This window comes from Rhinoraja longicauda, unplaced genomic scaffold (genome assembly GCF_053455715.1).
Source record: "Rhinoraja longicauda isolate Sanriku21f unplaced genomic scaffold, sRhiLon1.1 Scf000527, whole genome shotgun sequence".
In the NCBI taxonomy this organism is placed as follows: Eukaryota; Metazoa; Chordata; class Chondrichthyes; order Rajiformes; family Arhynchobatidae; genus Rhinoraja; species Rhinoraja longicauda.
The window spans coordinates 27,536-46,813 of NW_027601744.1; the positions used below are offsets into that span (position 1 = coordinate 27,536).

Here is a 19,278-nt window from a genome sequence, read left to right on the forward strand (position 1 = left end):
AACCACACAAACAACCACACCAACAACCACACCAACAACCATACCAACAACTGCACGGACCTCACCTACAACCACTTCAACAACCACACCAACAACCACACCAACAAACTCAACAATAAGCTCATCCACACAAACAACCACACCAACAACCACACCAACAACCACACACACATCCACACCAACATACACACAAGCAACCACACCAACATCCACGCCGACATCCACTCCAACAACCACAGCAACAAGCACACCAACAAACTCACCAACAAATGCACCAATATCCACACGAAATACCATACAATCAACCACACCAACAACCTCATCAACATCCATACCAACAACCACACTATCAACCACACCATCAATCACACCAACAACCACACCAACAACCACACCAACAACCACACCAACAAACTCACCAACATCCACACCAACAACCACACAAATAACCACACAAACAACCTCACCAACAACCACACCAACAACCACATCAACTTCCACACAAGCAACCACACCGACAACCACACCAACATCCACACAAGCAACCACACCAACAACCACACAGACAACCATACAAACAACCACACCAACAATCTCACCAACAACCACACCGACAACCACACCAACATCCTCACCAACAATCTCACCAACAACCACACCGACTACCACACCAACATCCACAGAAGCAACCACACCGACAACCACACAGACAACCACACAAACAACCACACAATCAACCACACCAACACCCACACAAGAAACCACACCAACAACCACACCAACACCCATACCAACAACCACACAAACATTCACACCAACATCCACACAAGCAACCGCACCAACAACCACACCAACACCAATACCAACATCCACACAAGCAACCACACCAACAACCACACCAACAATCTCACCAACAACCACACCAACAACCACACCAACAACCACACACACATCCACACCAACATCCACACAAGCAACCACACCAACAATCTCACCAGCAAACACACCAACAACCACACCAACATCCACACAAGCAACCACACCAACAGCCACACCAACAACCACACCAACAAACTCACCTTCATCCACACCAACAACCACGCAAATCACCATACAAACAACCACTCCAACAATCTCACCAACAACCACACCAACAACCACACAAGCAACCACACCAACAACCACACTAACAATCACACTGACATCCACACCAACATCTACACCAACACCCACACAAAATACCATACAAACTACCACACCAAAAACAACACCAACAACCATACCAACAACCACACCATCAACCACACCAACAACTACACCGACATCCATACAAGCAACCACACCAACAACCACACCAACAACCACACAAACAATCACACAAACAACCGCCCCAACAACCACACAGACCACACCAACAACCACACCAACAACCACACCAACATCCACACAAGCAACCACACCAACAACCACACCAACAACCACACCAACAAACTCACCTTCATCCACACCAACAACCATTCAAATCACCACACAAACAACCACTCCAACAATCTCACCAACAACCACACCAACACCCACACAAGCAACCACACCAACAACCACACCAACAACCATACCAACAACCACACCATCAACCACACCAACAACTACACCGACATCCATACAAGCAACCACACCAACAACCACACCAACAACCACACAAACAATCACACAAACAACCGCCCCAACAACCACACAGACCACACCAACAACCACACCAACAACCACACCAACATCCACACAAGCAACCACACCAACATCCATACCAACAACCACACTATCAACCACACCAACAATCACACCAACAACCACACCAACAACCACACCAACAACCACACCAACAAACTCACCAACATCCACACCAACAACCACACAAATAACCACACAAACAACCTCACCAACAACCACACCAACAACCACATCAACTTCCACACAAGCAACCACACCGACACCCACACCAACATCCTCACCAACAATCTCACCAACAACCACACCGACTAACACACCAACATCCACACAAGCAACCACACCGACAACCACACAGACAACCACACAAACAACCACACAACCAACCACACCAACACCCACACAAGAAACCACACCAACAACCACACCAACACCCATACCAACAACCACACAAACATTCACACCAACATCCACACAAGCAACCGCACCAACAACCACACCAATACCAATACCAACAACCACACTATCAACCACACCAACAACCACACCAACAACCACACCAACAACCACACACACATCCACACCAACATACACACAAGCAAGCACACCAACAACTACATCAACAACCACACCAACAACCTCATCAACAACCACACCAACAACAACACCAACAACCACACCAACAACCACAAACACATTCACGCCAACATCCACACAAGCAACCACACCAACAATCTCACCAACAACCACACCAACAACCACGCCAACAACCACACCAACAAACTCACCTTCATCCATACCAACAACCACACAAATAACCACACAAACAACCACTCCAACAATCTCACCAACAACCACACCAACATCCACACCAACAAACTCACCTTCATCCATACCAAGAACCACACAAATAACCACACAAACAACCACTCCAACAATCTCACCAACAACCACACCAACATCCACACCAACATCCACACAAGCAACCACACAAACAACCACACCAACAACCACACCAACAATCACACCAACAACCACACGAACAACCATACCAACAACTGCACGGACCTCACCTACAACCACACCAACAACCACAACAACAACCACTTCAACAACCACACCAACAGCCACACCAACAAACTCACCAATAAGCTCACCAACACCCACACCAACCACCACACAAACAACCACATCAACAACCTCACCAACACCCACACAAGCATCCACACAAAAAACCACACCAACAATCACACCAACAACCACACACACATCCACACCAACATCCACACAAGCAACCACACCAACAACCACACCAACACCCATGCCAACATCCACACCAACAATTACACCAAAAACCACAGCAACAATCACACCATCAAACTCACCAACAAATGCACCAATATCCACACCAAATACCATACAATCAACCACACCAACAACCACACCAACAACCACACCAACAACCACACACACATCCACACCAACATACACACAAGCAACCACACCAACAACCACACCAACAACCACACCAACATCCACACAAGCAACCACACCAACAACCACACCAACAACCACACCAACAACCACACCAACAAACTCACCAACAAACTCACCTTCATTCACACCAACAACCACACAAACAACCACTCCAACAATCTCACCTACAACCATACCAACAACCACACAAGCAACCACACCAACAAACACAATAACAACCACACCGACATCCACGCCAACATCTACACCAACAACCACACCAAATAACATACAAACAACCACACCAAAAACCACACCAACAACCATACCAACAACCACACCATCAACCACACAAACAACCAAACCAACAACCACACCAACAACCACACAAACAACCATACAAACAACCACACAAACAAATACACCAACAACCACACCAACCACCACACCAACAACCACACCAACAGCCACACCAACAAACTCACCAATAAGCTCACCAACACCCACACCAACCACCACACAAACAACCACATCATCAACCTCACCAACACCCACACCAACAACCACACCAACAACCACACCAACATCCACACAAGCATCCGCACCAACAACCACACCAACAACCACACTAACAACGACACACACATCCACACCAACATCCACACAAGCAACCACACCAACAACCACACCAACAGCCACACCAACAACCACACTAACAACCACACCAACACCCATGCCAACATCCACACCAACAATTATACCAACAACCACAGCAACAATCACACCAACAAACTCACCAACAAACGCACCAATATTCACACCAAATACCATACAATCAACCACACCAACAACCTCATCAACATCCATACCAACAACCTCATCAACAACCACACTAACAACACCAACAACCACACACACATCCACGCCAACATCCACACAAGCAACCACACCAACAATCTCACCAACAACCACACCAACAACCACATCAACATCCACACAAGCAACCACACCAACAACCACACCAACATCCACACCAACAAACTCACCTTCATCCACACCAACAACCACACAAATAACCACACAAACAACCACTCCAACAATCTCACCAACAACCACACCAACATCCACACCAACATCCACACAAGCAACCACACAAACAACCACACCAACAACCATACCAACAACTGCACGGACCTCACCTACAACCACTTCAACAACCACACCAACAACCACACCAACAAACTCAACAATAAGCTCATCCACACAAACAACCACACCAACAACCACACCAACAACCACACACACATCCACACCAACATCCACACAAGCAACCACACCAACAACCACATCAACAACCACACACACATCCACACCAACATACACACAAGCAACCACACCAACATCCACGCCGACATCCACTCCAACAACCACAGCAACAAGCACACCAACAAACTCACCAACAAATGCACCAATATCCACACGAAATACCATACAATCAACCACACCAACAACCTCATCAACATCCATACCAACAACCACACTATCAACCACACCAACAATCACACCAACAACCACACCAACAACCACACCAACAACCACACCAACAAACTCACCAACATCCACACCAACAACCACACAAATAACCACACAAACAACCTCACCAACAACCACACCAACAACCACATCAACTTCCACACAAGCAACCACACCGACAACCACACCAACATCCACACAAGCAACCACACCAACAACCACACCGAGAACCACACCAACATCCTCACCAACAATCTCACCAACAACCACACCGACTACCACACCAACATCCACAGAAGCAACCACACCGACAACCACAAAGACAACCACACAAACAACCACACAATCAACCACACCAACACCCACACAAGAAACCACACCAACAACCACACCAACACCCATACCAACAACCACACAAACATTCACACCAACATCCACACAAGCAACCGCACCAAAAACCACACCAACACCAATACCAACATCCACACAAGCAACCACACCAACAACCACACCAACAATCTCACCAACAACCACACCAACAACCACACCAACAACCACACACACATCCACACCAACATCCACACAAGCAACCACACCAACAATCTCACCAGCAACCACACCAACAACCACACCAACATCCACACAAGCAACCACACCAACAGCCACACCAACAACCACACCAACAAACTCACCTTCATCCACACCAACAACCACGCAAATCACCATACAAACAACCACTCCAACAATCTCACCAACAACCACACCAACAACCACACAAGCAACCACACCAACAACCACACTAACAACCACACTGACATCCACACCAACATCTACACCAACACCCACACAAAATACCATACAAACTACCACACCAAAAACAACACCAACAACCATACCAACAACCACACCATCAACCACACCAACAACTACACCGACATCCATACAAGCAACCACACCAACAACCACACCAACAACCACACAAACAATCACACAAACAACCGCCCCAACAACCACACAGACCACACCAACAACCACACCAACAACCACACCAACATCCACACAAGCAACCACACCAACAACCACACCAACAACCACACCAACAAACTCACCTTCATCCACACCAACAACCATACAAATCACCACACAAACAACCACTCCAACAATCTCACCAACAACTACACCAACACCCACACAAGCAACCACACCAACAACCACACCAACAACCATACCAACAAACACACCATCAACCACATCAACAACCACACAAATAACCACACAAACAACCACTCCAACTATCCCACCAACAACCACACCAACAACCACACAAGCAACCACACCAACAACCACACTAACAACCACATCAACATCCACGCCGACATCCACTCCAACAACCACAGCAACAAGCACACCAACAAACTCACCAACAAATGCACCAATATCCACACGAAATACCATACAATCAACCACACCAACAACCTCATCAACATCCATACCAACAACCACACTATCAACCACACCAACAATCACACCAACAACCACACCAACAACCACACCAACAACCACACCAACAAACTCCCCAACATCCACACCAACAACAACACAAATAACCACACAAACAACCTCACCAACAACCACACCAACAACCACATCAACTTCCACACAAGCAACCACACCGACAACCACACCAACATCCACACAAGCAACCACACCAACAACCACACAGACAACCACACAAACAACCACACCAACAATCTCACCAACAACCACACCGACAACCACACCAACATCCTCACCAACAATCACACCAACAACCACACCGACTACCACACCAACATCCACACAAGCAACCACACCGACAACCACACAGACAACCACACAAACAACCACACAATCATCCACACCAACACCCACACAAGAAACCACACCAACAACCACACCAACACCCATACCAACAACCACACAAACATTCACACCAACATCCACACAAGCAACCGCACCAACAACCACACCAACACCAATACCAACATCCACACAAGCAACCACACCAAAAACCACACACACATCCACACCAACATCCACACAAGCAACCACACCAACAATCTCACCAGCAACCACACCAACAACCACACCAACATCCACACAAGCAACCACACCAACAGCCACACCAACAACCACACCAACAAACTCACCTTCATCCACACCAACAACCACACAAATCACCACACAAACAACCACTCCAACAATCTCACCAACAACCACACCAACAACCACACAAGCAACCACACCAACAACCACACTAACAACCACACTGACATCCACACCAACATCTACACCAACACCCACACAAAATACCATACAAACTACCACACCAAATACAACACCAACAACCATACCAACAACCACACCATCAACCACACCAACAACTCCACCGACATCCATACAAGCAACCACACCAACAACCACACCAACAACCACACAAACAATCACACAAACAACCGCCCCAACAACCACACAGACCACACCAACAACCACACCAACAACCACACCAACATCCACACAAGCAACCACACCAACAACCACACCAACAACCACACCAACAAACTCACCTTCATCCACACCAACAACCACACAAATCACCACACAAACAACCACTCCAACAATCTCACCAACAACCACACCAACCCCCACACAAGCAACCACACCAACAACCACACCAACAACCATACCAACAAACACACCATCAACCACACCAACAACCACACAAATAACCACACAAACAACCACTCCAACTATCCCACCAACAACCACACCAACAACCACACAAGCAACCACACCAACAACCACACTAACAACCACATCGACATCCACGCCGACATCCACTCCAACAACCACAGCAACAAGCACACCAACAAACTCACCAACAAATGCACCAATATCCACACGAAATACCATACAATCAACCACACCAACAACCTCATCAACATCCATACCAACAACCACACTATCAACCACACCAACAATCACACCAACAACCACACCAACAACCACACCAACAACCACACCAACAAACTCCCCAACATCCACACCAACAACAACACAAATAACCACACAAACAACCTCACCAACAACCACACCAACAACCACATCAACTTCCACACAAGCAACCACACCGACAACCACACCAACATCCACACAAGCAACCACACCAACAACCACACAGACAACCACACAAACAACCACACCAACAATCTCACCAACAACCACACCGACAACCACACCAACATCCTCACCAACAATCACACCAACAACCACACCGACTACCACACCAACATCCACACAAGCAACCACACCGACAACCACACAGACAACCACACAAACAACCACACAATCATCCACACCAACACCCACACAAGAAACCACACCAACAACCACACCAACACCCATACCAACAACCACACAAACATTCACACCAACATCCACACAAGCAACCGCACCAACAACCACACCAACACCAATACCAACATCCACACAAGCAACCACACCAAAAACCACACACACATCCACACCAACATCCACACAAGCAACCACACCAACAATCTCACCAGCAACCACACCAACAACCACACCAACATCCACACAAGCAACCACACCAACAGCCACACCAACAACCACACCAACAAACTCACCTTCATCCACACCAACAACCACACAAATCACCACACAAACAACCACTCCAACAATCTCACCAACAACCACACCAACAACCACACAAGCAACCATACCAACAACCACACTAACAACCACACTGACATCCACACCAACATCTACACCAACACCCACACAAAATACCATACAAACTACCACACCAAAAACAACACCAACAACCATACCAACAACCACACCATCAACCACACCAACAACTACACCGACATCCATACAAGCAACCACACCAACAACCACACCAACAACCACACAAACAATCACACAAACAACCGCCCCAACAACCACACAGACCACACCAACAACCACACCAACAACCACACCAACATCCACACAAGCAACCACACCAACAACCACACCAACAACCACACCAACAAACTCACCTTCATCCACACCAACAACCACACAAATCACCACACAAACAACCACTCCAACAATCTCACCAACAACCACACCAACACCCACACAAGCAACCACACCAACAACCACACCAACAACCATACCAACAAACACACCATCAACCACACCAACAACCACACAAATAACCACACAAACAACCACTCCAACTATCCCACCAACAACCACACCAACAACCACACAAGCAACCACACCAACAACCACACAAGCAACCACACCAACAACCACACTAACAACCACATCGACATCCACGCCGACATCCACTCCAACAACCACAGCAACAAGCACACCAACAAACTCACCAACAAATGCACCAATATCCACAGGAAATACCATACAATCAACCACACCAACAACCTCATCAACATCCATACCAACAACCACACTATCAACCACACCAACAACCACACCAACAAACTCACCAACATCCACACCAACAAGCACACAAATAACCACACAAACAACCTCACCAACAACCACACCAACAACCACATCAACTTCCACACAAGCAACCACACCGACAACCACACCAACATCCACACAAGTAACCACACCAACAATCACACAGACAACCACAAAAACAACCACACCAACAATCTCACCAACAACCACACCGACAACCACACCAACATCCTCACCAACAATCTCACCAACAACCACACCGACTACCACACCAACATCCACACAAGCAACCACACCGACAACCACACAGACAACCACACAAACAACCACACAACCAACCACACCAACACCCACACAAGAAACCACACCAACAACCACACCAACACCCATACCAACAACCACACAAACATTCACACCAACATCCACACAAGCAACCGCACCAACAACCACACCAATACCAATACCAACAACCACACTATCAACCACACCAACAACCACACCAACAACCACACCAACAACCACACACACATCCACACCAACATACACACAAGCAACCACACCAACAACTACATCAACAACCACACCAACAACCTCATCAACAACCACACCAACAACAACACCAACAACCACACCAACAACCACAAACACATCCACGCCAACATCCACACAAGCAACCACACCAACAATCTCACCAACAACCACACCAACAACCACGCCAACAACCACACCAACAAACTCACCTTCATCCATACCAACAACCACACAAATAACCACACAAACAACCACTCCAACAATCTCACCAACAACCACACCGACAACCACACCAACATCCTCACCAACAATCTCACCAACAACCACACCGACTACCACACCAACATCCACACAAGCAACCACACCGACAACCACACAGACAACCACACAAACAACCACACAACCAACCACACCAACACCCACACAAGAAACCACACCAACAACCACACCAACACCCATACCAACAACCACACAAACATTCACACCAACATCCACACAAGCAACCACACCAACAACCACACCAACAACCACACCAACAACCACACACACATCCACACCAACATACACACAAGCAACCACACAAACAACTACATCAACAACCACACCAACAACCTCATCAACAACCACACCAACAACAACACCAACAACCACACCAACAACCACAAACACATCCACGCCAACATCCACACAAGCAACCACACCAACAATCTCACCAACAACCACACCAACAACCACGCCAACAACCACACCAACAAACTCACCTTCATCCATACCAACAACCACACAAATAACCACACAAACAACCACTCCAACAATCTCACCAACCACCACACCAACATCCACACCAACAAACTCACCTTCATCCATACCAAGAACCAAACAAATAACCACACAAACAACCACTCCAACAATCTCACCAACAACCACACCAACATCCACACCAACATCCACACAAGCAACCAAACAAACAACCACACCAACAACCACACCAACAATCACACCAACAACCACACCAACAACCATACCAACAACTGCACGGACCTCACCTACAACCACACCAACAAACACAACAACAACCACTTCAACAACCACACCAACAGCCACACCAACAAACTCACCAATAAGCTCACCAACACCCACACCAACCACCACACAAACAACCACATCAACAACCTCACCAACACCCACACAAGCATCCACACAAAAAACCACACCAACAATCACACCAACAACCACACACACATCCACACCAACATCCACACAAGCAACCACACCAACAACCACACCAACACCCATGCCAACATCCACACCAACAATTACACCAAAAACCACAGCAACAATCACACCATCAAACTCATCAACAAATGCACCAATATCCACACCAAATACCATACAATCAACCACACCAACAACCACACCAACAACCACACCAACAACCACACACACATCCACACCAACATACACACAAGCAACCACACCAACAACCACACCAACAACCACACCAACATCCACACAAGCAACCACACCAACAACCACACCAACAACCACACCAACAACCACACCAACAAACTCACCAACAAACTCACCTTCATTCACACCAACAACCACACAAACAACCACTCCAACAATCTCACCTACAACCATACCAACAACCACACAAGCAACCACACCAACAAACACAATAACAACCACACCGACATCCACGCCAACATCTACACCAACAACCACACCAAATAACATACAAACAACCACACCAAAAACCACACTAACAACCATACCAACAACCACACCATCAACCACACAAACAACCAAACCAACAACCACACCAACAACCACACAAACAACCATACAAACAACCACACAAACAAATACACCAACAACCACACCAACCACCACACCAACAACCACACCAACAGCCACACCAACAAACTCACCAATAAGCTCACCAACACCCACACCAACCACCACACAAACAACCACATCATCAACCTCACCAACAACCACACTAACAACGACACACACATCCACACCAACATCCACACAAGCAACCACACCAACAACCACACCAACAGCCACACCAACAACCACACTAACAACCACACCAACACCCATGCCAACATCCACACCAACAATTACACCAACAACCACAGCAACAATCACACCAACAAACTCACCAACAAACGCACCAATATTCACACCAAATACCATACAATCAACCACACCAACAACCTCATCAACATCCATACCAACAACCTCATCAACAACCACACTAACAACAACACCAACAACCACACACACATCCACGCCAACATCCACACAAGCAACCACACCAACAATCTCACCAACAACCACACCAACAACCACATCAACATCCACACAAGCAACCACACCAACAACCACACCAACAACCACACCAACAAACTCACCTTCATCCACACCAACAACCACACAAATAACCACACAAACAACCACTCCAACAATCTCACCAACAACCACACCAACATCCACACCAACATCCACACAAGCAACCACACAAACAACCACACCAACAACCACACCAACAACCATACCAACAACTGCACGGACCTCACCTACAACCACTTCAACAACCACACCAACAACCACACCAACAAACTTAACAATAAGCTCATCCACACAAACAACCACACCAACAACCACACCAACAACCACATACACATCCACACCAACATCCACACAAGCAACCACACCAACAACCACATCAACAACCACACACACATCCACACCAACATACACACAAGCAACCACACCAACAACCACACCAACAACCACACCAACAACCACACACACATTCACACCATCAACCACACCAACAACCACACAAATAACCACACAAACAACCACTCCAACTATCCCACCAACAACCACACCAACAACCACACAAGCAACCACACCAACAACCACACTAACAACCACATCGACATCCACGCCGACATCCACTCCAACAACCACAGCAACAAGCACACCAACAAACTCACCAACAAATGCACCAATATCCACACGAAATACCATACAATCAACCACACCAACAACCTCATCAACATCCATACCAACAACCACACTATCAACCACACCAACAATCACACCAACAACCACACCAACAACCACACCAACAACCACACCAACAAACTCACCAACATCCACACCAACAACCACACAAATAACCACACAAACAACCTCACCAACAACCACACCAACAACCACATCAACTTCCACACAAGCAACCACACCGACAACCACACCAACATCTACACAAGCAACCACACCAACAACCACACAGACAACCACACAAACAACCACACCAACAATCTCACCAACAACCACACCGACAACCACACCAACATCCTCACCAACAATCTCACCAACAACCACACCGACTACTACACCAACATCCACAGAAGCAACCACACCGACAACCACACAGACAACCACACAAACAACCACACAATCAACCACACCAACACCCACACAAGAAACCACACCAACAACCACACCAACACCCATACCAACAACCACACCAACATTCACACCAACATCCACACAAGCAACCGCACCAACAACCACACCATCAACCACACCAACAACTACACCGACATCCATACAAGCAACCACACCAACAACCACACCAACAACCACACAAACAATCACACAAACAACCGCCCCAACAACCACACAGACCACACCAACAACCACACCAACAACCACACCAACATCCACACAAGCAACCACACCAACAACCACACCAACAACCACACCAACAAACTCACCTTCATCCACACCAACAACCACACAAATCACCACACAAACAACCACTCCAACAATATCACCATCAACCACACCAACACCCACACAAGCAACCACACCAACAACCACACCAACAACCATACCAACAAACACACCATCAACCACACCAACAACCACACAAGCAACCACACCAACAACCACACTAACAACCACATCGACATCCACGCCGACATCCACTCCAACAACCACAGCAACAAGCACACCAACAAACTCACCAACAAATGCACCAATATCCACACGAAATACCATACAATCAACCACACCAACAACCTCATCAACATCCATACCAACAACCACACTATCAACCACACCAACAATCACACCAACAACCACACCAACAACCACACCAACAACCACACCAACAAACTCACCAACATCCACACCAACAACCACACAAATAACCACACAAACAACCTCACCAACAACCACACCAACAACCACATCAACTTCCACACAAGCATCCACACCGACAACCACACCAACATCCTCACCAACAATCTCACCAACAACCACACCGACTACCACACCAACATCCACACAAGCAACCACACCGACAACCACACAGACAACCACACAAACAACCACACAACCAACCACACCAACACCCACACAAGAAACCACACCAACACCCATACCAACAACCACACAAACATTCACACCAACATCCACACAAGCAACCGCACCAACAACCACACCAATACCAATACCAACAACCACACTATCAACCACACCAACAACCACACCAACAACCACACCAACAACCACACACACATCCACACCAACATACACACAAGCAACCACACCAACAACTACATCAACAACCACACCAACAACCTCATCAACAACCACACCAACAACAACACCAACAACCACACCAACAACCACAAACTCATTCACGCCAACATCCACACAAGCAACCACACCAACAATCTCACCAACAACCACACCAACAACCACTCCAACAACCACACCAACAAACTCACCTTCATCCATACCAACAACCACACAAATAACCACACAAACAACCACTCCAACAATCTCACCAACAACCACACCAACATCCACAGCAACAAACTCACCTTCATCCATACCAAGAACCACACAAATAACCACACAAACAACCACTCCAACAATCTCACCAACAACCACACCAACATCCACACCAACATCCACACAAGCAACCACACAAACAACCACACCAACAACCACACCAACAATCACACCAACAACCACACCAACAACGATACCAACATCCACACAAGCATCCGCACCAACAACCACATCAACAACCACTTCAACAACCACACCAACAGCCACACCAACAAACTCACCAATAAGCTCACCAACACCCACACCAACCACCACACAAACAACCACATCAACAACCTCACCAACACCCACACAAGCATCCACACAAAAAACCACACCAACAATCACACCAACAACCACACACACATCCACACCAACATCCACACAAGCAACCACACCAACAACCACACCAACACCCATGCCAACATCCACACCAACAATTACACCAAAAACCACAGCAACAATCACACCATCAAACTCACCAACAAATGCACCAATATCCACACCAAATACCATACAATCAACCACACCAACAACCACACCAACAACCACACCAACAACCACACACACATCCACACCAACATACACACAAGCAACCACACCAACAACCACACCAACAACCACACCAACATCCACACAAGCAACCACACCAACAACCACACCAACAACCACACCAACAACCACACCAACAAACTCACCAACAAACTCACCTTCATTCACACCAACAACCACACAAACAACCACTCCAACAATCTCACCTACAACCATACCAACAACCACACAAGCAACCACACCAACAAACACAATAACAACCACACCGACATCCACGCCAACATCTACACCAACAACCACACCAAATAACATACAAACAACCACACCAAAAACCACACCAACAACCATACCAACAACCACACCATCAACCACACAAACAACCAAACCAACAACCACACCAACAACCACACAAACAACCATACAAACAACCACACAAACAAATACACCAACAACCACACCAACCACCACACCAACAACCACACCAACAGCCACACCAACAAACTCACCAATAAGCTCACCAACACCCACACCAACCACCACACAAACAACCACATCATCAACCTCACCAACAACCACACCAACAACCACACCAACAACCACACCAACATCCACACAAGCATCCGCACCAACAACCACACCAACAACCACACTAACAACGACACACACATCCACACCAACATCCACACAAGCAACCACACCAACAACCACACCAACAGCCACACCAACAACCACACTAACAACCACACCAACACCCATGCCAACATCCACACCAACAATTACACCAACAACCACAGCAACAATCACACCAACAAATTCACCAACAAATGCACCAATATCCACACCAAATACCATACAATCAACCACACCAACAACCACACCAACAACCACACCAACAACCACACACACATCCACACCAACATACACACAAGCAACCACACCAACAACCACACCAACAACCACACCAACATCCACACAAGCAACCACACCAACAACCACACCAACAACCACACCAACAACCACACCAACAAACTCACCAACAAACTCACCTTCATTCACACCAACAACCACACAAACAACCACTCCAACAATCTCACCTACAACCATACCAACAACCACACAAGCAACCACACCAACAAACACAATAACAACCACACCGACATCCACGCCAACATCTACACCAACAACCACACCAAATAACATACAAACAACCACACCAAAAACCACACCAACAACCATACCAACAACCACACCATCAACCACACAAACAACCAAACCAACAACCACACCAACAACCACACAAACAACCATACAAACAACCACACAAACAAATACACCAACAACCACACCAACCACCACACCAACAACCACACCAACAGCCACACCAACAAACTCACCAATAAGCTCACCAACACCCACACCAACCACCACACAAACAACCACATCATCAACCTCACCAACACCCACACCAACAACCACACCAACAACCACACCAACATCCACACAAGCATCCGCACCAACAACCACACCAACAACCACACTAACAACGACACACACATCCACACCAACATCCACACAAGCAACCACACCAACAACCACACCAACAGCCACACCAACAACCACACTAACAACCACACCAACACCCATGCCAACATCCACACCAACAATTACACCAACAACCACAGCAACAATCACACCAACAAATTCACCAACAAATGCACCAATATCCACACCAAATACCATACAATCAACCACACCAACAACCACACCAACAACCACACCAACAACCACACACACATCCACACCAACATACACACAAGCAACCACACCAACAACCACACCAACAACCACACCAACATCCACACAAGCAACCACACCAACAACCACACCAACAACCACACCAACAACCACACCAACAAACTCACCAACAAACTCACCTTCATTCACACCAACAACCACACAAACAACCACTCCAACAATCTCACCTACAACCATACCAACAACCACACAAGCAACCACACCAACAAACACAATAACAACCACACCGACATCCACGCCAACATCTACACCAACAACCACACCAAATAACATACAAACAACCACACCAAAAACCACACCAACAACCATACCAACAACCACACCATCAACCACACAAACAACCAAACCAACAACCACACCAACAACCACACAAACAACCATACAAACAACCACACAAACAAATACACCAACAACCACACCAACCACCACACCAACAACCACACCAACAGCCACACCAACAAACTCACCAATAAGCTCACCAACACCCACACCAACCACCACACAAACAACCACATCATCAACCTCACCAACACCCACACCAACAACCACACCAACAACCACACCAACATCCACACAAGCATCCGCACCAACAACCACACCAACAACCACACTAACAACGACACACACATCCACACCAACATCCACACAAGCAACCACACCAACAACCACACCAACAGCCACACCAACAACCACACTAACAACCACACCAACACCCATGCCAACATCCACACCAACAATTACACCAACAACCACAGCAACAATCACACCAACAAACTCACCAACAAACGCACCAATATTCACACCAAATACCATACAATCAACCACACCAACAACCTCATCAACATCCATACCAACAACCTCATCAACAACCACACTAACAACACCAACAACCACACACACATCCACGCCAACATCCACACAAGCAACCACACCAACAATCTCACCAACAACCACACCAACAACCACATCAACATCCACACAAGCAACCACACCAACAACCACACCAACATCCACACCAACAAACTCACCTTCATCCACACCAACAACCACACAAATAACCACACAAACAACCACTCCAACAATCTCACCAACAACCACACCAACATCCACACCAACATCCACACAAGCAACCACACAAACAACCACACCAACAACCACACCAACAACCATACCAACAACTGCACGGACCTCACCTACAACCACTTCAACAACCACAACAACAACCACACCAACAAACTCAACAATAAGCTCATCCACACAAACAACCACACCAACAACCACACCAACAACCACACACACATCCACACCAACATCCACACAAGCAACCACACCAACAACAACATCAACAACCACACACACATCCACACCAACATACACACAAGCAACCACACCAACATCCACGCCGACATCCACTCCAACAACCACAGCAACAAGCACACCAACAAACTCACCAACAAATGCACCAATATCCACACGAAATACCATACAATCAACCACACCAACAACCTCATCAACATCCATACCAACAACCACACTATCAACCACACCATCAATCACACCAACAACCACACCAACAACCACACCAACAACCACACCAACAAACTCACCAACATCCACACCAACAACCACACAAATAACCACACAAACAACCTCACCAACAACCACACCAACAACCACATCAACTTCCACACAAGCAACCACACCGACAACCACACCAACATCCACACAAGCAACCACACCAACAACCACACCGACAACCACACCAACATCCTCACCAACAATCTCACCAACAACCACACCGACTACCACACCAACATCCACAGAAGCAACCACACCGACAACCACACAGACAACCACACAAACAACCACACAATCAACCACACCAACACCCACACAAGAAACCACACCAACAACCACACCAACACCCATACCAACAACCACACAAACATTCACACCAACATCCACACAAGCAACCGCACCAACAACCACACCAACACCAATACCAACATCCACACAAGCAACCACACCAACAACCACACCAACAATCTCACCAACAACCACACCAACAACCACACCAACAACCTCACCAACAACCACACACACATCCACACCAACATCCACACAAGCAACCACACCAACAATCTCACCAGCAAACACACCAACAACCACACCAAC

General features: G+C 46.9%; 1 protein-coding gene across 1 annotated transcript; it reads left to right on the forward strand.

Annotated features, from left to right (window-relative positions):
- Nucleotides 1-1,738: 1,738 nt before the first annotated feature.
- Nucleotides 1,739-19,072, forward strand: LOC144591052 (uncharacterized; the record flags this gene model as incomplete). Its single annotated transcript, XM_078395385.1, has 7 exons — nt 1,739-2,443; nt 3,218-3,309; nt 3,436-3,868; nt 4,358-4,652; nt 4,767-5,294; nt 6,771-6,835; nt 18,986-19,072. Coding segments are annotated over 7 exons (2,205 nt in total), but the record flags the coding sequence as incomplete, so codon positions are not given.
- Nucleotides 19,073-19,278: the final 206 nt, after the last annotated feature.